This window comes from Stegostoma tigrinum, unplaced genomic scaffold (assembly GCF_030684315.1).
Source record: "Stegostoma tigrinum isolate sSteTig4 unplaced genomic scaffold, sSteTig4.hap1 scaffold_135, whole genome shotgun sequence".
Lineage (NCBI taxonomy): Eukaryota > Metazoa > Chordata > Chondrichthyes > Orectolobiformes > Stegostomatidae > Stegostoma > Stegostoma tigrinum.
The window spans coordinates 179,869-198,752 of record NW_026728082.1 but is presented as its reverse complement, the minus strand read 5'-3'; the positions used below and the strand labels follow the sequence as shown (position 1 = coordinate 198,752).

Below are 18,884 nucleotides of genomic sequence, written 5' to 3'. Positions count from 1 at the left end.
GAATTTAAATTCCATTATGTGCCATGGTGGAATTTGAACCAGGTCCTCAGAACATTACCTGAATGTTTGGATTAATAGTCTCGTCATAATACCATTAGGTCATCGCCTCTCATGATTGGCATTTTGGTTGTTAGAGGTCACCTGCAGGAGGTCCTGAGGGTACAGTCCGAAGCCTAACCATCTTCAGCTGATTTATCCCATCATCTCTCCATCATAAGCTCAGAAGTGGGGATGTTCACCAGGGATAGCAGAATATTCAGCATCATTCACCACTCCTCAGATACTGAATCTGTCCATGTCCAAATGCAACAAGGCCAGAACGATGTCTCGGCTTGGGCTGGTAATTGGCAAGTCGCATTTATACTGCACAAATACCAGGTAATGACCATCTCCAGGAAGAGAAAATCCATAAATTGTCCCTTGACATTCAAAGGTGTCACCATCACTGAATTGTCCGCTATCAAAATCCCGGGTTTTACCACTGAACAGAAATTCAACTGGACTTCCTATTTAAATGCAGTGGCTACTAGAGCAGGCCCAAAGCTCCGATTACTGCATCAAGTGACTCACCTCCTGATTCCCCAAGCCTGTCCACCAGCTACATGGAACAAGTCAGAAGAATGGTGGAATAATCCCCACTTGCCTAGATGGGTGCAGCTGCGAAAGCACTCAAGAAGTTCGACACCATCCAGGAAAAAGCAGCCTCCTCCCTGCAGTGCTCAATAGCAGCAGTGTGCACCATCTATGAGATGCACTGAGAAATCTGCAAAAGATCCTGAGACAGGACTTTCCAAACCTATGACAAATTTCATCTACAAGGGCAAGCGTAACAGATATATGGGAACAGCACCACCTACAACACCCTGTCTAAGCCACTCACCATCTCAACTTGGAAATATATTGCTGTTCTTTCACTACCACTGGGTCAAAGTCCTGGAAATTCTCCCCTGACTGACTGAGTCTACCTACAGCACATGGGCTACATTGATTCACCAATTACAAGGGTAACTAAGGATGGGAAGTAAATGCTGGCCCAGTTAGCGATGCCAATGGCCCAGAAACAAATAACAATTAAATATCACCTATCTCCTCCTAATTCCAGTTTCTCATGCAGCACCATTCTGATTATTCTATAAAACCTGGTCTTTCTGTGGCAATGCTCAAAGCTACACACAGTACTCATTTGTGATCAAATCACATTCTGCACAATATTAAGAGCCATCACTGGCTGATGAGTATGATTGCCCAGCTTGGAAATTCCATATCACAGGTCATGAGCTCTGTGCGGGTTGATTAGCCTCAACTAGAGCCACATATCTGACCACATGTTTAGGAGGTCTTTCAGTGTGATGGAAGTGGTCTTGGCCTTGAGAACACCAGCATTCCTTTCTCCAGTTCCTTTCCCACGCTTCAACTTCTTGTCAGGAGATTCACCAAGTTGGTTTCTTCTGAATGGGGATATCCCATACTTTGACCTCGATGTAGTATTTCTTGAAGGAACATTTCAAGGTCTTTGAAATGCTTCCTTTTACTTCTTGATCAGATGCCTTCCTTGAGTTGGCAAAAATTTACTTTGGTAGTCATAACTTAGGCATCCAAAGTACATGGCCAGCCCAATGGGGTTTGTTTCAAATCATCATGGCATCAATGCTGATGCTAGGAGGTTTTTCCTCTTAGCTGATGTGGAGAATCCATGACAAAACTGTGCTGAAAGGGTCTTGAAGTGGCAGCTCTATGTTATCCAGGTTTCACAGTCATATAGAAGAGGCTGAACGATGCATGCCTTGAACTCAAGGATCTTGCGATCAGCACAGATGTCACAATTGAGCATTCTCATCCTCAGGAGTCCAAAGGTGCCACTCGCAGATTGGACGTAATGTTAGAATCTCTGTATCGATGTCAGCCTTAAAAGAGAGAGAGCGTCCCATCTAAGGGAAATGTTCTACATTTGGGAGGATTTCTCTATTAATTTTGATGAAAAGATGGGCCACAACTTGACAGATTGGTAAAGGATTTGAGTCATCTTGAGGTTCGAACACAGAACATAACAGCGCAGTACAGGCCCTTTCGGCCTTGATGTTGTGAAACCAACCTGAAGCCCATCAAAACTACACTATTCCATTATCATCCATATGTTTATCCAACGACCATTTAAATGCCCTTCAAGTTGGCAAGTCTACTACTGTTGCAGGCAGGGCATTCCATGCCGTTACTACTCTCTGAGTAAAGAACCTACCTCTGGCTTCTGTCCTATATCTATCACCCCTCAATTTAAAGCTATGCCCCACCGTGTCAAACATGGCCATCCGAGCCAAACGACTCTCACTGTCCACCCTATCTCATGCTCTGATCATCTTGTATGGTTCTATTAAGTCGCCTCTTAATCTTCTTCTCTCGAACGAAAACAGCCTCAAGTCCCTCAGCCTTTCCTCATAACGCCTTCCCTCCATACCAGGCAACATCCTGGTAAATCTCCTCTGCACCCTTTCCAACGCTTCCACATCCTTCCTATGATGCGGCGACCAGAACTGTACGTAATACTCCGAGTGCGGCTGCACCAGAGTTTTGTACAGCTGCAACATGCCCTCATGGCTCCGAAACTCAATCCCTCTACCAATGAAGCCTAACACACGGTATGCCTTCCTAACAACCCCATCAACCTGGGTGGCAAATTTTAGGTTGAGGCTAATTCTTCAGTATACTTCTGCAAAGGCCTTAAGGGAGATTTGAAGACTTCTGCGAGCGGAAATGACGTTGTGAACCACATACTGAAGTTCCATAAGCGAGGTCAGTGTCATTTTCTTCGGTGATTTTAACTGGTTGAGGTGAAAAGGTTTTCCATCCATCCTGTCCAGGCCACTGGGAAGCTTGTTCTTGATGAGATTAAGAATGGTGGTGACAAAGCTGGAGAAAAGAGTGGGCGTGAGCCTCAACTTGACCTCAAAGAGCTTCTGCACAACATTGTATTTCTGGTATTGAAGCCTGATTTAAGCTGTTGGCCTTTTATCATTTTAGCAAACTACTTCAACTTTGAGGGCAGATTGTATTTAAATGGTTAAATCCCAAAGTTTCCACAGATCGGAATAATTCTATCAAGTGGAACAATGTATTACTCACTGAAGTGCAGTACTCCACCATTGGGTAATGTAACTTGTGCCCCTTGGATGTGCGTCCCGAAAAGAAACAGCTTCGGCAGATGTCATAATTTAAGTGTTTGAGGCTGCGGCACCTATTAAGGAAGAACAAGAAGTAAGAGAAATGGTCATTTTTGTTTGGATATTTTTAACCATCCAAGGAATGCAAGTTAAGTAGTTAAATTATGTATTTTTTTTATTTTGAAGAAACGGCAAAATTGTGTGGGGAGAAGCAAATGCTAGGTCAGTCGAGGAAAACTGTCCCAACTCCCCCAGTCAATTTTCATAATGGGATATCCCATCCCTGGAATTATTTAAATTGCTTCTGCGCTGCAACGTTCCCATAGTATGGAAGGTTTTCATCTGCCATGGTGGCATAAACCTATTTAGAAGTAACCTTGCCAGAATCTTCCTGGAAAAGGTAAATCTGACGAGCAGCGATTGTAACATGTGAAGCTGTAAAGGCAACACTGAAGGAGGAGGACACACATTTTCAGCTCAGACAGCAGAAGGGAAGTACTCCAGGGAAAGAGAAGAAATAGCGAAGAAATAAACTGCAATAATGGCTGAGTCACAGTGGTGTAGTGGCAATATCATTGAGCTAAATGCTCTGGAGAATGTAGGTTCATGTTCCAACACTGTAGCTGGTCAAATTTACATTTCATTAAAAAATACCCAGAACTAAAAGTTATTTCCAGCAACACTATCATGAAACTATCAACAAATGTTGGTAAAAACCCATCCGATTCACTCATGTCCTTTCGGGGAGTATTCGATCATCCTTACACCACTACATGTGGCTGCAGAGCCACAGCAATGTAGGTAGCTCTGAACCACCCTCCCAGCCATCCACTCAGTTCAACGGCAATTAGTGAAGGACAACAAATGATAACTTCACCAGTGATAGCCAAATCCCTTGCAAGAATGGAAAATGTTCTCATGAAATGGAAGGACTTGATCAATGTAGTGTGAAATTATCAACAGATGAATGGATAGAACTGCATACAGAATGTAGGTCATCAATACGATGAGATGGTGCAAAACAGAGGATATTGCCTTCAGGATTCCTGTCATGAAGCCAAACTCTGAGACTCAGCAAGCACTCAAATGTGTGAGCAGAAACTAAATAGCCATGAAAACCAACATAAAAGTACAAACAGCAGGCTCTTAAAATTTTTGGAGATATGCAAGGCAATATTAAATTATGCACTGAAGTGGTTAAGTTCAGTTAATCCTCTTGTAAATAGCACTGCTAACAGGAAACTCACTGTCAATTACAGATTAGTCCAGAATTTTCAAGGCAATAGATAAAGTGAAGCAGAATACCAGTTTCCGTGAGGAACAAACATAATTTGGAAGTTAAAGGGATGAAAGGAATTACTTTTCTGAACAACATTCGGAAGAAACACAGACAGACGGTAGATTGAGAAGATGAAACATGAGAAGATGGTAAGGAAAGAAATAGATTTGGAAGCAACAGTGTGGTAGAATTGTGGAAGTTCACTGGCCTCACGCAACATCAGGAATCAATACATTTGATCTTTAGAGAACAGAATGCCAGAGAAGGGGGGCTCTCTTCCCAAATGGTCAAGCTTACAAAATGTAGGAAAAAGGCTGCCTTCCTCTTGGTGCTTCTCACTGGATGAACACGCGAGGAAAGTTGTGCTTATTGGTTGCGGACCTATTGGTGGTTGGTTCATTCATATCAGGCAGATTCTCCAACAGCGGGTGAAGGTGTGGTCACAGTCTTCGCTCGGGGCAACTGAATCTATTCCTCTTCTTTGTTCTTTCATGCAACTTCTGTGTTTGGATTCCTGATTGCGGCTACAAAATCTCCTATCTGTCCCTCGAACTGTCAAGTCTGCGATCACTCACGTCCTGTTTACCTCACCCTTTTCCGCCGTGTCCCAGAGCCAATTACACTTTACTTTAAAGTAATTTTAAGTCCAAATCACAGTAAAAGGAAGCCATTTGGTCCATCATGTTTGAACTAGATCTCCAAATACATATCACAAATTAGTGCCTTTTCCTTAACCTGCACATTATTTCTCTTTAATTAATCAACTAGTGCTTTCTTGCATCTTTTACTGAAACTGCCTCCTCTAGGTAATGCATGCTATAGACTGTGATAAAGCTATTTCTTACACTGCAGTTACTTCTTTAGTCAATCACTTCAAACCTCTGCATCTTATTCTCAATTCTGTCACAAGTAGCAAAGTCTTCCCCTCGTCTACTCTGACCAGACCTCAAATGATTTTGCAAGATTCAAAATAATCTCTTCTAAGTCTCAGCATCTTCGAGGAAAGCTGTCCCAATTCCTCTAATCAATTTTCATAATGAGATATCTCAACCCTGGAATCGTTATTGTAAATTGGTCCTGCTCTGTCTCTCTCCAACATTTTCACAAAGTTCCCTTCGCACGGAAGGTTTTCATTTGCCATGGTGGTATAAACCTATTCAGAAGTAACCTTGCCAGAATCTTCCCAGCAATGCAAAGGCTGGTGATCTCATGGTTCTTTGAGCAATCTGACATTTCTCCTTCAGTTTTGTACAAGATATGGCATCTTAAAGATTCTGTGAAATCCTGCCCTGTTCCTCATAGTCCATGAAAAGCTAACAGATCTTGGCCTTCAGAGTTAGGGCACCGTTCCTCAAGCTTCAGATGGAATTCAATTGACTCCGGGTCGTTGTTGCTCTTGATTTAGTTATGGCAGTCATAGTTTCATCCACAGTTGGGCTCTCACTCCAGTTCTTCTCAGACAGAGAGTTGTTTGATCAGATCAATGGCAGTAACACGCACCTTCTCCAAGATGGCCAATCTTAGAAATGTAGGAGAATAGTTAACCAAAAAGGTTCAATTTACCCCTTAGAAATCCTGTCCAAATCTGCAATTTAATTTACTAGTTGTGGACAAGAAGTTTTATCGATCATTTAGCAACAACACAGCAATCACTTTCATAGGATGCACACACACTGATTACAGGACTAATAAAAAGGCCTTTCTGTAAATTCCCAATAATTGCAAATTACAGAACCAACCGGAAGTGACTGATGGAGTTTCTAATAGAACATCTAAAGTAAAAGCTTTCTTTAAAAACTAACTCCCTCTAACTTTCTGCTGGTTTGCACATCTCACCTGAAACCTACGAGTGGGTACTCTTTGCAGATGTTACACTTAGCCTGATGTTTTGCAGTTTCAGCAGCTGCCACACGGTGTCGAACAGGCAGCCACACCATGGACTGAGGCTCCAATCTCATCCACTCTACAAAGTGTTTAACATCAATCTCTGGTTTGTTCTGGCCCTAGAAGAAAATAAAAGATCAGCTGCATGATTAATTATGTCAAGTTTACATCCGCTATCCTCAGACATATCTAATACACTATCATTGGGGTTTCTGACATTGTTTTTATTAAATTAATGATTAAAAACATTGACTATTTATAAACATGATAGCCTTGGATTAGTGGTGGTACATGTTGGCCTCTGGAACTAATTCAAACCGAAAATGAGCACAAAATTCATACTGGTAAGTAGACCCGCTTGACCTTCTGAAGTGGCGCAGAGCACACTTACATGTTGGAAGCAACTGCGGACACTTGGTTCAATGTTGCTGCCTCCAAATGAAGGTACCTCACCCAGCTGCCGAGGGATCTGGACTGCATTGTGAAGCAAAAGGCTCAGGCTTTGTTGGTCACATAATTCTGTGGGTTCAGCTCCTTGTTTGAAGAGGTCTGCAAAAGTTATCCATAAGAAAAAACTTGATATTCCGAAACTTAAGGGAGGTAGTTAAGAGTTCAATACATCCAATATATCTTCCTCAATTGCCTTGCTTTGTAAATTATCTTAAAACATTATTTTATGATCTTGATTGGCTATTTGCAAACAACTGTGGAAACAAAAACTTCTGTTTCTTGGCACCAATGGACAATGTATGTTGTATGATTCTCCAAGGAAGTCATTTCTTTCTTGATTGTAAATCTCAAACCTCTCTAATATCTCCTCGTTCTTTTCACAGAGATAATCTTTGTGTGGACCTGGAAAACATGGGCACTGTCCTCAATGAATATTTTGTGTCAATCTTTACAATGGAAAAGGACACTGCAAGTATTGATATCAGGGCAGAGGACCTAGGAACATCAGAAGTTTAGACATCGGAAGATGCAGCTGGTTTAGCAAATTTAAAAGTGGATACATCTACAGGCCGAACTGAAATGTATACCAGCGAGCAAGGGAAGTGAGGTAGGAGATATTTGGGCCCCTGTCAGCAATTTTCAAACCCTTGTCAATCACACGTGAAGTCATGAAGGACAATGAACATTGTCCTACGATGAACAAATGGAGAGAGGAACAGACCAGGAAATTAAAGGCCAGTCAGAATAATCTCAGCACTGGAGAAGCTATAAAGAGGCATTCTTAGGGGTAGAATGTACTTCCATGAACTAATCAGGGATAGTCAGTATGGATTTGTTAAGGTGAGGTCACGTTTCAGAAATTTGGTCTTTTTTTGAGGAGATGTTGGAGTGTTGATGAGCTTATGCATTCGATGTGGACTTAGTAAAGCCCCCCTTGGCAGACTGATCAAGAAAGCAACAGTCAACGGAGTCAAATGCAAAGAGGCACGCTGGAGCCAAAACTGGCTGAGGCAGAGAGCACAGGGTGATTGATGGTAGAGGGATATCTATTTGACAGGATGTTTGCTTTGAGTGGGGTTGTGCAGGGCTTGCCACAAGGACCCTTGAAATTTGTCAACGAGATTCATCATTTTGGCTTAAACACAGTGTGTATGACCGTGTTGCTAGCGAATGACTAATTTAGTGAGGAGGATATCGACGGAATGGTCATCTAAATAACAGCCATGGGATCAAAGGCAAAGTGGTACACTGGACCCAAAATTGGTTGACAGACAGAAAGAATAAACTTCAGGAGGAGATCAGCACACTGGTCAGCTGGACACAGCAATTGGAACTCAACCAGGAAAAGTGTGAGCTGACGAACTCGGGAGGGCTAACAAGGCAAGGGATCACACTATGAAGGGTGTGATCCTGGACATTACTGAAAAAACCAAGATGCTGCCTGGGCTGGGGGTTCTCATGGAATCATAGAGTACAGAAGAGGTCCTACGGCCCACTAAGGCTGTACCTCTAAAAACACACTGCGACATATACTAGTCCCATTTTTACACACTAGACCATTCTCAAAAATATTATGCCATTACAAGTGCTCATCCAAGTATTTTTCAAAGGGTGTGAGGTTTCCTGTTTCAACTTCCCTCCCAGGCAATGCATTCCAGACCTTTGCCACACTCTGGATGAAAACGATTTTCCTCAAACCTCCGCTAAATTTCCCGTGTTTCTCTTTAACATTATGCCCTACCGTTATTGATGATTTAACTAAGGGGAACAATGCTTTCTACTCAACCTATCTTTACCTCTCATAATCTTATATGCCTCTATCAGGACCTCCACTCAACCCCGAAAACTTCTCTGCTTCACAGAAAATAATCTGAATTTTTCCAGCCTTTCTTCACAGCTAAAATGCTCCAACATATGCAACATCCTTTTCATTCCCTCCAGTGCAATCACATCCTTCCTGATGGGTGGTGACCAAAATGCCACACACAACTCCAGCTGTGGCCTAACCAAACTTTTAAACAGCACAAAGTGACCTCCCCACTCTTACCATCTGATAAAGGGAGATGTCCCATATGTCTTTGTAACAACCCTTACTAGCCTGACCTGACCCCTTCAGGAATTTATGAACTAGCACCCTAGGATCCCTTTTCTCCTCTCAGCTTCCCAGTGTCCTGCTATGCATTAGATTTCGACTTAGGTTTTATTATCACACATATTCAATACAGGGTACAGGAGTGCAATGCCACCTCAGACGGTGCCATCTCAGGTACAAAGTACCTCGGTACGAAATTTCAGTTGCAAATGTAGAAAATTTATCCATCCTTCTTTACTCAGTCGTAGGGGAGTGGAACGCAAAGCCGGAGAGGGTAGTGGAGTCGGCCTCATTAGGGGCATTTAATCGGCCATTAGACAAGTACATGGATGACAGGATAAGGTAGTGGTGGAGGTGAGACAGACCTTAGGATGAGGGTAATAGTTCGGGACAACATCGTGGGCCGAAGGGCCTGTACTGAGCTGTACCGTTCCATGCTCTATGTTATAAAAATAATTGAATACGTTAAAAAGTTCAGGACTACAGTCTTCTTAGTATAACAGTAGAAAAATAAAAACAAAAGTTTAAAAAGTCAAACATTACAGTCCTTTCTTAAGCCACGAGTTTTCAGACACTCTGACCGAGGCTTCCCCCATGACGGTTCGTATTCCCCTGCGCTGGGCTAAGGCCCGCCCATCCTTGCCAGTGGACTTCACTGCTGACTGCCGTTGCTGACCTCCATCGGGCACGACAGGCTTTGCCACATTAAGTACTCTCTTATCTTAATCCTTCTTCAGGCTATATCAATCTGCCACTGACCTGCCCATCTGACTGATGCCAAGATTGAAGCAGACAAGGGGAACTGGTAAAGATGTTTAAGATTTTGAAGGGCATAGAAAGGATAACTGGAAGCTGCTTTTTCCATTCGTAGACATGTCAATACACAGGGGGCATAGATTGAAGTTCACAGGTAGAAAGCTAAGAGGGGAGTTGAGGAGAACCTATTTTCCCAGTGTGGTGGGAGTCCTGAGCTCACTGGCTGAAAGTGTGGCTGATTCAGAAAGTGTCTGAATATTTAAGTATTTAGATATTCACTTGTGTTGCCGTAGGCTCCAGGGCTATGAGCCAAACAATCAAAACGGAAAGCAATGTACTGTGAGTTCGATGCAGACAGATCTTTGTTGAGCAGTGCAGGAACTACGGACCGCACGGCCTCCTCCTGTGCAAAAAACATCCATGAGACTATAATTACACAGCTTTTCTTTGAGGCATTTCTCCACTTGACTGATTCTTTGTAAATGCAAGGCCGATAAAATAAATCCTTTTCTGAAAAGCTTCCATCTCACTGAGAAAGCTTCAGGCCAATTTGATAATCTGCTCTCAAAAATCTGCTCATATTTTGATAGTTATGACAAATTCTACTATCAGGGCTGACACAATCCACAACATTCTAAATCAATCAATAATATTCCAGAAAGATGATCATTTGCCTATCCGACCAATTTTAACTGTTGCTTTAAAAATAGAGAAATAAATCTGGATCTGTCAAAAACTAATCAGTTCTTCCTTGGACCATACCCGTACGTACCAGCTTTCAATGAAATATGCCCATTAGTTTGTGAGATACATTGCTGACCAACAGAACAACAAATGGGCAAAAACATTACCTCACATTCAGTGTTATCACTGCTGCAAGTGAGCAGTAGAGTCATACAGCACTTCCAAATCTTTTTCCCAGTGCGAATGATGAAAACATTATTGGTCACAAAAACAGCTGCTAAGGTTAGTGCCTTTGAGAAACAATAGCATCATACATATGTAGCGCATCATTTATCTTGCAGGAATGCACTGTGCACATTCTGCACAGACCAAGTTATGACTTAACACTCATGTGGCAGTGACTAAATACAGAAATATACTAATACAGCAAACCTTTTGTTAAACAGCACCTGCGGTACCAGGAATGAGCTGAATAATCAAAAATTCCAGTTGATCAATAGGTCCACACACGCAAAAAACACACACTCAATAATAGGAACATAATGCATGGGATATACACATTGTATCAGTGATAATGGGAACTGCAGATGCTGGAGAATCCAAGATAATAAAATCTGAGGCTGGATGAACACAGCAGGCCCAGCAGCATCTCAGGAGAACAAAAGCTGACGTTTCGGGCCTAGACCCTTCATCAGATGAAGGGTCTAGGCCCGAAACGTCAGCTTTTGTGCTCCTGAGATGCTGCTGGGCCTGCTGTGTTCATCCAGCCTCACATTTTATTATCTGGGATATACACATCACTGTTCTCCCTCATTTACAGCATAAATGACTTCAGTAATGAGGCAACTTTGCCTCAATTAAAACTTACTGGCAGAGTGCCTTTTCACTTGCATCCTCACCATACATCACAAGATGATGAGAATACAGTAAACATCTGGTGTATAATTTTTGTCAGTTTATTGAGTGTGCTAGTTTGTTTAACAAAGTTTACATACAGTTAAATCTACAGTTTACATGTGTATCAGCAATGATAGATTTAGTACTGACACTTGTATTTTTCCTCCAGATGACCCTTGTAGAGTCACGTCAAGCTAATTTTCAAAGAAAGCACTCTGATTCTTCCACTCATACTTCTGGAAAAGGAAGTTGCAGAACGTCATTGACTGACTTTTCTTATTTGAATACAGCGTAAGGTACATAGAACATCGAACAGTACAGGCCCTTCAGCCCACAATGTTGTGCCGAACTTTTACCCTAAACCTCAGGTCTATCTAACTCCACCCCTATCTTATATGACCATCCATATGCCTGTCTAATAGTCACTTAAATGCCCCGAATGAGGCCGACTCCGCAACCCATTCCAGCTGAAACAAAGATCTCTTTGAATTGTCATTTGTCACACATGTATTGAATCAAAAAACAAATTTCTCACTTCCATAGATTTCTGTAGCATCTTAATATGATTTGTGAAGATTAATACTTCACCCGATCATTTTATAAATACAACTTTAAACAAAATGCCACTATATGGAACTTGTATGTTGGTATTTGTGCAGATGCCAATTCAGTTTGTGTGATCTGTTTCGATGCAACGAGTGATAAACACTTCGAATAAAATGGTTGAGAGCAGTATATGTGAGATTTAATACCATGCTTTATCTACAGATAACTCATCTGCAGGTAGTTATTCATGAGACTCAACTGACATCATGTCTCAGGGGAGCTTGTGACCTCTGGGTTAGGTGTTGTTTGACCATTGCCTACTGGTCACTGGTTGAGAGGAAAGAGAACTACTAGCTGCTATCCATTTTCAACAAGTGATCACAATAATCTACCTGCGTTTCAACGTCCCATCAACATGCAAGAATTGTTGCTCGAAGAGGCTTCTGTGTAACAAACAGGAGCAGAATCAAGATCAACCTTGCTTTCCCTATCTGAACAAGCTGCCAACACCAGAAATATGGGACCGTCTTAATCATTCTTATACAATTAACTTTTACAATAGACAACAGGTGCAGAAGTAGGCCATTCGGCCCTTCGAGCCAGCACCACCATTCATTATAATCATGGTTGATCATCCACAATCAGTATCCTGTCCCTGCCTTATCCCCATAACCCTCGATTCCACTGTCTTTAAGAGCTCTATCCATCTCTTTCTTGAAACTATCCAGAGACTTGGCCTCCACTGCCTTCTGGGGCAGAGCATTCCATACATCCACTGCTCTCTGGGTGAAGAAGTTTTCCCTCAACTCTGTTCTAAATGCCCTACCCCTTATTTTTAAACTGTGTCCTCTGGTTCTGGACTCACACATCAGTGGAAACATGCTTCCTACCTCCAGAGTATCCAATCCTTTAACAATCTTATACGTCTCAATCAGACATCCTCTCGTCCTTCCAAGCCAGGTCCCTGTACAGCTGCAGAAGGACCTCTTTGCTCCTATACTCAATTCCTCTTGTTATGAAGGCCAGCATGCCATTAGCTTTCTTCACTGCCTGCTGTACCTGCATGCTCGCTTTCATTGACTTATGTACAAGAACACCTAGATCTTGTTGTACTTCCCCCTTGACCTAACCTGGCTCCATTTAGATAGTATCAGAGATAATGGGAACTGCAGATGCTGGAGATTCCAAGATAATAAAATGTGAGGCTGGATGAACACAGCAGGCCAAGCAGCATCTCAGGAGCACAAAAGCTGACGTTTCGGGCCTAGACCCTTCATCAGAGAGGGGGATGGGGGGAGGGAACTGGAATAAATAGGGAGAGAGGGGGAGGCGGACCGAAGATGGAGAGCAAAGAAGATAGGTGGAGAGGGTGTAGGTGGGGAGGTAGGGAGGGGATAGGTCAGTCCAGGGAAGACGGACAGGTCAAGGAGGTGGGATGAGGTTAGTAGGTAGCTGGGGGTGCGGCTGGGGGTGGGAGGAAGGGATGGGTGAGAGGAAGAACCGGTTAGGGAGGCAGAGACAGGTTGGACTGGTTTTGGGATGCAGTGGGTGGGGGGGAAGAGCTGGGCTGGTTGTGTGGTGCAGTGGGGGGAGGGGATGAACTGGGCTGGTTTAGGGATGCAGTGGGGGAAGGGGAGATTTTGAAACTGGTGAAGTCCACATTGATACCATATGGCTGCAGGGTTCCCACGCGGAATATGAGTTGCTGTTCCTCGGGTGGCTACCCGAAGGTTGCAGGAACAGCAACTCATATTCCGCGTGGGAACCCTGCAGCCATATGGTATCAATGTGGACTTCACCAGTTTCAAAATCTCCCCTTCCCCCACTGCATCCCTAAACCAGCCCAGTTCATCCCCTCCCCCCACTGCACCACACAACCAGCCCAGCTCTTCCCCCCCACCCACTGCATCCCAAAACCAGTCCAACCTGTCTCTGCCTCCCTAACCGGTTCTTCCTCTCACCCATCCCTTCCTCCCACCCCCAGCCGCACCCCCAGCTACCTACTAACCTCATCCCACCTCCTTGACCTGTCCGTCTTCCCTGGACTGACCTATCCCCTCCCTACCTCCCCACCTACACCCTCTCCACCTATCTTCTTTGCTCTCCATCTTCGGTCCGCCTCCCCCTCTCTCCCTATTTATTCCAGTTCCCTCCCCCCATCCCCCTCTCTGATGAAGGGTCTAGGCCCGAAACGTCAGCTTTTGTGCTCCTGAGATGCTGCTTGGCCTGCTGTGTTCATCCAGCCTCACATTTTATTATCCATTTAGATAGTAATCTGCCTTCCTGTTCTTGTCACCAAAATGGATAACCACACATTTATCCACATGAAACAGCGTCCGCCATGCATCCATCCACTCAGCTAGCCTGTCCAAGTCACCCTGTATTCTCATAACATCCTCCTCACATTTCACACTGCCACCCAGCTTTGTGTCATTGGCAAATTTGCTAATATTACTTTTAGTGCCTTCATCTGTATCATTAATGTATATTGTAAACAGCTGCGGTCCCAGCACTGAACCTTGTGGTAGCCCACTGGTCACCGCCTGCCATTCCGAAAGGGACCCGTTTATCACTACTCTCTGCTTCCTGTCAGATAGCCAATTTTCAATCCAAGTCAGTATTTTGCCCCAAATACCATGTGCCCTAATTTTGCTCACTAATCTCCTCTGTGGGGCTTTATCAAAGGCTTTCTGAAAGTCCTGGTCCACCCCATCCACTGGCTCTCCCTTGTCCATCTTCACAGTTATATCCTCAAAAAATTCCAGAAGATCAGTCAGGCACAATTTCCCCTTCGTAATTCCTGCTGACTCTGACCTATCCTGTTACGGCTATCCAAATGAGTTGTAATTTCATCTTTTATAATTCACTCCAGCATCGTTCCCACCACTGATGTCCGGCTAACCGATCTATAATTTCCTGTTTTCTCTCTCCCTCCTTTCTTGAAAAGTGGGACAACATCAGCCACCCTCCAATCCGCAGGAACTGATCCTGAATCTAGAGAACATTGGAAAATGATTACCAATGCGTTCACGATTTCCAGAGCCACCTCCTTAAGTACCCTGGGATGCAGACCATCAGGTCCCAGGGACTCATCAGCCTCCAGACCCAACAGTCTATCCAACACCATTTCTTGCCTAACATAAATACCCTTCAATTCATCCATTACCCTAGGTCCTTCAGCCATTATTACATCTGGGGGATTGCTTGTGTCTTCCCGAGTGAAGACAGTTCCAAAGTACCTACTCAACTCTTCTGCCATTTCCTTGATCCCCATAATAAATTCACTTGTTTCTGTCTTCAAGGGCCCAATTCTAGTCTTAACCATTTTTTTTTCAACACACCTTTTACTATCCTCCTTGATAATTGGAACTGCAGATGCTGGAGAATCCAAGATAACAAAATGTGGAGCTGGATGAACACGGCAGGCCAAGCAGCATCTCAGGAGCACAAAAGCTGACGTTTCGGGCCTAGACCCTTCACCCAGGCCCGAAACGTCAGCTTTTGTGCTCCTGAGATGCTGCTTGGCCTGCTGTGTTCATCCAGCTCCACACTTTGTTATCCTTACTATCCTCCTTCATATTTTTGGTCAGTCTTCCTTCGTACCTCATTTTTTTTCTCCGCGTATTGCCTTTTTAGTGATCTTCTGTTGCTCTTTAAAAGCTTCCCAGTCCTCCGGCATCCCGCTCATCTTTGCTATGTTATACTTCTCTTTTATCTTTAGAGAGTCCTTAACTTCCCTCGTCAGCCACGGCCGCCCCTGCCTCCCCTTAGGATCTTTCTTTGGAATGAACTGATCCCGCACCTTTTGCATTATATCCAGAAATACCTGCCATTGTTGTTCCACTGCCATCCCTGCTACGGTATTGAACCATTGAACTTTGGCCAGCTCCTCCCTCATCGCTCCATAGTTCCCTTTCTTCAACTACAATGCTGACACTTCCAATTCTCCCTTCTCCCTCTCAAATTGCTGATTAAAACTTATCATATTATTGTCACTACCTCTAATGGCTTCTTTACTTCAAGGTCCCTGATCAAATCCGGTTCGTTGCACAACACCAGATCCAGAATTGCCTCCTCCCTGGTAGGCTCCATACTGACTCTGCATCTCCTGATTCTACGTCTCCACTCGCAAAGGGCTGAAGATTTTATATTTCTTTACATTCATAATTTCATATCTATTTTACTATTTCTTCTTTCTTTATTATTTCATATTTCTTTACTTCTGACTATTTTAAATACAACAGGTTTTCTTATGCTACATCAGTGACGACATTTCAAAGGTAGTTTAGCTGCCTATAAAGTACTTTTTATGCCTGAGACCATAAAATGAGCTACATAAATGCACTTCTTTCTTTTATTAACTTCTGTAGTTGTGCTTCTTTGCCAATAGAGGATTGGCTACAATTACACAGGGTAATGTAGGTGAAATACATTTCCCATGACAAAATTCCAAACCAAAGTTACGAAATTAGAATAATAAACTATTGGCTGTTTGCAACTGAACACTGTAGATGAGCAAAGGTCACTTAATCAGTAAAGTACTAATTAAGTATGTTCCCGACATGGAGAATACAAATGAAAACTACGGTAATGCTCATAGGAAATTGGACAACGTTCTATTTTATGATCATAGCAATGCCATATCATCAACACATGTTTTAATCGATAATAAGTCACTCCGGGATATTTATTCATTTGTTTTATATCCTCAAGATCATCTTTGCAAATCCTGTGAACAGGGACCACTGAACAGCTTACTTAGCCTTTTTTTTACACCGATAATATCCATGTTTTATCCCTCTCCCCTCGATGTTTGTCTGCAGGAAGATGAGTTAACAGGGGGCTTACAGTTTTAATTTGTCCAGATATGTGTCCAATGTTTGTAAATATCTGACTGTAGCTAGAATCTATGCAGTTGTAATAAATAGGCATTCTTGTTAAGAACAGAAATCTGGACCGTGGTCTTCATCAGTTTGGATCTAAAAGACAAGTAAATTAGGGAAACTTACATACTTTTCAAAATCTTCCACATTGGGATTACTCTGGAAACTGCAGGCTCGAATTGCAGCATGGTACCCTTCTGAATGTAACACCTGAAATCACGAAAGTAATAACTTGCTTGAAAATGAACATGGACTCTATGGGTTAAGGTGACACAAGCCCACGAGCTACAACATGGGGAAAAATACAGTGGATGCTATTTTTAATGAACAGTGTGTCAACATCAACTGTTCTGTCTGAGAGTGAAATCTGAGAAATGAAAAGTGAAAACTGCCGGGTTAGAAAGTTCCAGCTACGTGCTTACCTGATGGAAATGCATTGATTGTGATATTAATATATATATATGATTGTTAATTGAGAGTACTGATGAATTTTGCTTTTTGTTTCTGTGATGATCTAAATAATCCATTTGTCAACACAATAAAGTAGATATTGTTATTGTAAAACACCCCTGAAAATCCAAAGAAAATTTCAACAGGGGCCAAATAAGTCATGTTGGGGAACAAAGAAATGGCAGAGGAACTGAACAAGTATTTTGCATCAGTCTTCAGGTTGGAAGGCACCAGTAGTAGAACTTTAAGGGAGTCTGAAGCAGAAGTGAGTGTGGTGGCCATCTCAAAGGAGAAGCTGAAGGGTCTGTGTGGAATTTGTACATTCTCCCCATGTCTGCACGGGTCTCCGCCAGGTGCTCTGATTTCCATCCACAGTCCAAAGATGTGCAGGCAAGGTGGATCAGCCATGGCAAATGTGAGCTTGCGGGGAAACAGTACAGGGCTGGGTCTCGGTGGGATGTTCTTTGCGGAGATGGTGCAGACCCAATGGCCTCTTTCCGCTCTGTAGGAATTCTATAATTCCGAGAAGATGGTAAATTACATGGACCAGATGGACTGCCCCCCAGAGTTCTGAAGGAGATAAGTGAAAAAACCATGCAGTTATTGGTGATCTTTCAGGAATTACTGGAGTCAGGGTGGGTCCCAAAGGAGTACAAAATGGCAAATATAACGCCCCTGTTTAAAATGGAGGGAGGCAAAAGACAAGAAATTATAGACCTGTTAGCCTGGCGCTGGTCATTAGGTCAGATTTTAGAGTCCATTATTAAGGATGAGGCCGGAGTGTACTTGGAAGTACATGGTAATACTTGGAAATACATGCTAAATTGGGCTGAGAAAACACAACTTTGTCAAGGGAAGGTCTCTGTTAGATTCTTTGAGAATGTCACCAGTGAGTTAAAACAAAAGAGAACCATTGAACTTTATCTGTTTGGATTTCCAGAAAGCCTTTGAGAAGGTCCCACACAGGAGGCTTCAAAATTTTAAAAAATGAGCTTATGGTGTTCGGGAGTAGGTACTGCCACGGACAGAGAATTGGCTAACTGGCGGAATGCACAGAGTGGCAATAAAAGGGTCTTTTTCAGGATGGCAGCCAGCAACTATAGGAGTTCCGCAGTCATCAGAGTTCAGACTACAGCCATTCACATTATACATTAACAATCTGGACAAAGGAACTGATGGTATTGTTGTCCATAGTGGGTTGTTGCTAAGTTTGCAGATGACATTTCGATAGGTGGAAAGGCAGGCAGTGTTGAGGGGGTTGGGAGGTCACAGAGAGTCTTTCGAGAAGTGGCATTACAGGCATAGACTATTTTCTAAATGGGGAAAGGCTTCAGAAATCTGAAGCACAAAGATGCCCCAGTTCAGGATTCTTTTAACATGCAGGTTCAGTTGGCAGTTGGGAAGGCAAATGCAATGTCAGCATTCATTTCAAGACGGCAAAAATACAAGAGCAGAGATGTATTGCTGAGGCTGTGTAAGGCTCTGGTCATATTGCATTTGGAATATTAAGAGCAGTTTTTGGCCATCTATCTAAGGAAGGATGTGCGGGCCTTTGTCAGGGTCTCGCGGAGGTTCTCAAACATAATCCTGGGGATGAAGGGACTGTCATGTGAGGAGTGGCTGAGCACTCTGGGTCTGTACTCGACGGAGTTTAGAAGGACGAAGGGGGTCACACTGAAGGTCAGTCAGGCCTGGATAGAGTGCACACGGAGATGTTGTTTCCACGAGTCGGAGAGACTAGGACCTGAGGGCACAGCCTCAGAGTCAAAGGGACCACCCTTCAGGATGGAGATGAGGAGGAATTTATT

At 43.2% G+C, this 18,884-nt stretch overlaps 1 protein-coding gene across 1 annotated transcript in view; it reads right to left on the bottom strand.

Annotated features, from left to right (window-relative positions):
* LOC132207724 (utrophin-like) overlaps window positions 1-18,884 on the bottom strand; it is a 119,303-nt gene that overhangs the window by 46,636 nt on the left and 53,783 nt on the right. Inside the window, exons 2-4 of the mRNA XM_059643618.1 lie at window positions 6,710-6,867; window positions 6,271-6,437; window positions 3,118-3,229 (exon numbers count right to left, since the gene is read on the bottom strand). Coding sequence (XP_059499601.1) covers window positions 3,118-3,229; window positions 6,271-6,437; window positions 6,710-6,867 — 437 coding nt within the window. The remainder of the gene's footprint in view (window positions 1-3,117; window positions 3,230-6,270; window positions 6,438-6,709; window positions 6,868-18,884) is intronic.